The 4,558-nt window shown below is 45.2% G+C and overlaps 1 protein-coding gene across 1 annotated transcript; it reads left to right on the top strand.

The window, feature by feature from the left end:
• Positions 1 to 681: 681 nt before the first annotated feature.
• H310_06239 (hypothetical protein) lies at positions 682 to 1,071 on the top strand (the record flags this gene model as incomplete). Its single annotated transcript, XM_008871225.1, has 1 exon — positions 682 to 1,071. The coding sequence occupies one exon, from the start codon at positions 682 to 684 to the stop codon at positions 1,069 to 1,071; it is 390 nt and encodes a 129-aa protein (XP_008869447.1).
• Positions 1,072 to 4,558: the final 3,487 nt, after the last annotated feature.

The raw sequence follows: 4,558 nt of genomic DNA on the forward strand, positions 1-4,558 counted from the left end.
TGTTCGGCAAAGTCTCTCCAGTGTTCACAGCTCTGCTGGATCGTTTCGAGGAACTTTGTCAAGTCATCGATCGTTGGCTGTTTGCAAATATGTGCTTGCACCATCGAAAATGCGACAAGTACATGTACTGAGGTGGAAATAATTATTGGACCTTACGTTCCATAGAGTTTCTTCATAATGGTTGCCCCAACTAGCGACAATGAACACTCCATCCACCAGGCGCGACAACAGCTACAAGATGAGCTACCACAACACGTCCTATATGTATTGCATCCCACAACAAATGTGTATGGCTAATTTTCTTGCTCCAGTTCATAAATACGTTGCGATAGGAAAGAGATTTAGACCATTGAGAATATGAATTGATCTCCTTCATGTGAACCATCAAAGTTCAACGTCACAGACCTCGACGATGCGACCGAATTGACACAGCGCCTCACACTTGCCCACGCAGCCTTTCACCGAGGCACCTCTGGTTTCGCAACGAACTCGTCGAGGAGCACACACACCCTCGCATCTACAACTGCTACGTCATTACTGTCCTCACCTACATCTGTGGCACATGGGCACTCACCCACTCCCGAACTGAACGTCTGGAGGCCTTCCACCGCCGTCAACTCAGGTGTATCTTCCGAACCTTCTACACCCATCGTATATCCAACGAGGCCCTCTACGCTCGCTATGAGTGCGACCCTTCAGATACACACTCCTTCGAACACACTCCTTCCTTCGCGCTGGGTTCTATTCGGTCACATCTTGCGCCGACCATTTGACAACCCAGCCAACCTACACATGATGAACAACATTGCCCCACGCCACGTCCGCAAGTGGCCTGGCCGTACCCTCACCTCTCTGCCAACCATCCTCGACCAAGTCCTCCGCCGCTTGAACCACGTCCTGCGCGCCCAGTCGTTCGCGGATACCCACCAACTTCGCCCGTACGCTCAAGATAAAAGCAAGTGGCGCGACATGGTCTGCCTGCTCCTAGAGCACTGCCACCCGCAGGAACTTCCCCAACCAGACAACGAATTTGTTCCACGGATGCGAATTCATTCAGGGCGCTGTGGCTGATCACCAAACGACCAGCCGCCGGATAGAGCTACGCGTAACAGTAAATTCATGCATTCATGTTCAATGTCGAAATCAACTCTATTGGAAATTTCGCTCACAGTGAAGAGTATACTTTAGTTCGCATGTCAATTCGGAAAAGTAAATACTCCTAATTCACATCTTCGGAGGATCATGCTTTATAGCATCCTCACACCAGATTACAAATTCGAAAGTCAATCTATATGAAGTTATACAGGGCAGTTTAAACCAACGGCATTGACGCGATATTCGTATATTGCGCCAGATGAAGTTATACAGGACAGTTTAAACCAACCACAGTGGTGGTAATTTGGCCAACTGACAAGCAATTTTACCCCCTTCATCGCGCCAGTACGATTGGCATCTACCTTGCTACCGATCGGCGGAAGATCAGTATAGAAGAACAATCGCAGTAAAGGGCTTGCCAAGTATCAGCGTGACTTTATGATGTATGTCAGGAAACTGAATATGCTTAGTGGTTGCAGAGCAACTCGATGTGGCGTTAGTCCGGGACACCAAAAAGTGAATGGGCTAGGCCAAAGCGATCCCTCGACAGTGCCCGCGGCCCTTTCCATACCACCCAGCAAGAGCCCACATAGAAACGATCGAAGTTAGGGGTAAAAGAATGTTGCAGTTGTTAAAACGGCTGTTGGAGCAGGGGTCAAAACCACCCGAATAATATTTGGGATATGGTATTTTGGGCAGATTGAAGAATGATTGAACATGTATGTCGTCAATCTATTTTTGATAGGAAATGTTTTGGAATGGTCGATAGTTACAGAAAATAGTGCGAAGTAGGGAAGCTTCATAAATACGCTGTCCTGTCACCGTACGAATCTTCTGCTGCATTCCAAGGTAGCTGATATGAATCGAGTACCTTGAAAAATAACCCTGTATGCGTATATGGCTAGCCATTACTAAAATGGGATAGGTTTAGCTGTGTTGGCATGTGGTCGGTCATATTCTCTTCCGAATTGACAAGTCTGTAAGTTTTTTCGTTCCCTCTATAATGGTCTATTTCGAGCAAGATTTTGTTCTTCCTTCAATGAAGAGAAGCTAAGAAAACGGCAAGATGCAGAACATGTTAAACATTTAGTAGCCGATTATTCGTAATACTAGATACAGCAATTTTTTCGGATGGTGGGGACTTTGGCGCACAAAAAACTGTGCTTGGACACTGCCTTTCATACAAAAATCTGGCGCGTGCCTGACAAAAGCTCCACTTTAGTCCTGGACGGATTTGTCCTTTTTGAGAATCGAAGGAGCATTTGACAACCTCGTCAAGTCAGGAACCATACCATTCGAACTCTCATGCAACACAATTATAGTAGTATAACAATGCAAGAGCGAAATTGACTTGGATTGACAACTTAGGCAGTAGAGATTGCCGTGCAAGGAACATCCGTTAAGAACACCGCTAGCGATGAAAAGTAAAAAAGAACCGTTAGAGCAGGATGTCTAGACAATGTGTACTTTTAGAATGTCCTCTGTGCCCCCAACACCACAGTCGGTAGCAATTCTTGGTTGGTTCAATGACTCCACCTTTCGCGAAGGTTGTGAGGATACGATACTCTATCTGGTTCAGGCAAGGGTTCGACGGCGACCTTTCGTAGCGACCAGGTTTGAGTTTGTGATCGCCCAGTGTACGTTTCCACCGACGATTCTCCTTCGTACCTGGCGTCAGAGTCAGTAAGGGTGAGAGCCCGTTCTAGGAGACACATTTGGACGTGTGAAGACAAGTCACCGGACCCCCACGTATGGGCAAAAACACGGCGCAGAACTGGAATATTTTCAAAAATGCAAAGCAAGAGGCGGCGGCGGAGAGCATGATGGTCTCACTGGAAAAAACAGCCTCAAGCGTAAAAAGGTGAAGACTCCAAAGGGTCGTTTCGTGCAATAGAACGGCAAGTAGAAGGGCTTTCAATGCTTGCGTACCTAGGGCATTTGAATTAAGGTATAGAGTTGCACATCCATCGCGTTAAGACGTTTTTTATGGCATAAAACCTGTTTTAACCTAGTCTCTTAGTGATCAGCCGAGCTCCATCACCCAATAGAATCGAATGAACCTTGTGATTAGATCAAATACATTACTTCAGCAACTAAATCCTTCATGATTTTATAATGTGAAATACATTAGAATTCAAAGGAAACAAGTGTGAGCTACATAACCTCGAAAAAGTTCAATTCTCCTATGATAAAACCCCCTCCTTCAAAATATTATTCCTGTACAATATCTTAAACCTCTACAAGATGATATGATTGAAGGTTTTACCCTTCATATTCCTCATAGTTTAATCCAGTATAAATTCGGCTAATCATTGAGAGTCCTGCTTGAGTGGGCTTTTCAACGTGTATTTGCTCCTTTTGGAACTCTTGAAATTGATAGTAGACCAAATCATCGTGCTCAGCATGTCTCGAGGAATTTCAACATATACCTCCTTTCTTTGGTTGTAAAAATTGCGCGAGAAATACTCAGTTTGGCAAGCTGAAATTCGGCTGATCACTGAGAGCATACGTTGCGTGAAGAACTCAAGTTGTCAACCGCGATGCCTTTCTATGGTTGTGGCAGACCCAGGACAGGCAATAGCATGGTATCAATTGCTGGCCTCGCGGCATCCCGAAAACCTCTTCAGTGCAATCGACTTTGAAAAGTCGTTGAGTAACGAATTCGAACCCTTCAAACCGCAAGAGCTACTGAGTTTCCTCGGTATGGCAGGCGAAAAGGTTTTGAAGACTCCAGTACTTTGGTCAAAGCCTACGCAAAGACGTAGGAGTTCGAAGACAGCGTCAGATCCTCAAAAACCGTATGTACACATCCTAAAGACAAGAACCAATTGTGGAAGTTGTGCGCCATGTGACGACAACTTGAAAGCAAGATCACTTCGCAAAGACATGATACAAATTCCACGGCACATCCAGGCGTAAGAAGAACGCAATTGCGCATCATGCAATGGTACTCTTGGAGCGGACTTGACGACGACATCGAACTCTATGTTGCGCGCGTTACAAGACATGGACCGCTAAAGCTCATGGAAAGATGATTCCCATCAAGCCGCTTGAGGAATGTGGCACGCAGTTTCGATTGACTGGATCACTGGTTTACCAGTCTTGAGCGGCAAAGATGATGCTATCATAACTTGTGTAGACATTACGTCGACCCAAAGAACAGTGCCACAACTTCGATCGTCGATACTGCTCTACAGGGAACGACGGAAAAATGTCCCCAGTGGTACTTCACCATATTTCCGTTATCTTAATATTGTCGCACTACAGTGTATTCAATCTGCGAGTCGAGATTGTAGTATATTTAGCCAATGGGTGACAAGAACTTCTACGACCTAGTACATGACATCATGCATGATATATCTTGGATATACTATCCAGGGCCTTTCAAAAATATATCCTAAAAAAGTATATCTTCTTTTAAGCAAAAAATAATCTACTTTTTCAACTTGGCCCCGAAGATAAT

The sequence above is a fragment of the Aphanomyces invadans genome, assembly GCF_000520115.1.
Source record: "Aphanomyces invadans strain NJM9701 unplaced genomic scaffold supercont1.11, whole genome shotgun sequence".
NCBI classification, from domain to species: domain Eukaryota; phylum Oomycota; class Saprolegniomycetes; order Saprolegniales; family Verrucalvaceae; genus Aphanomyces; species Aphanomyces invadans.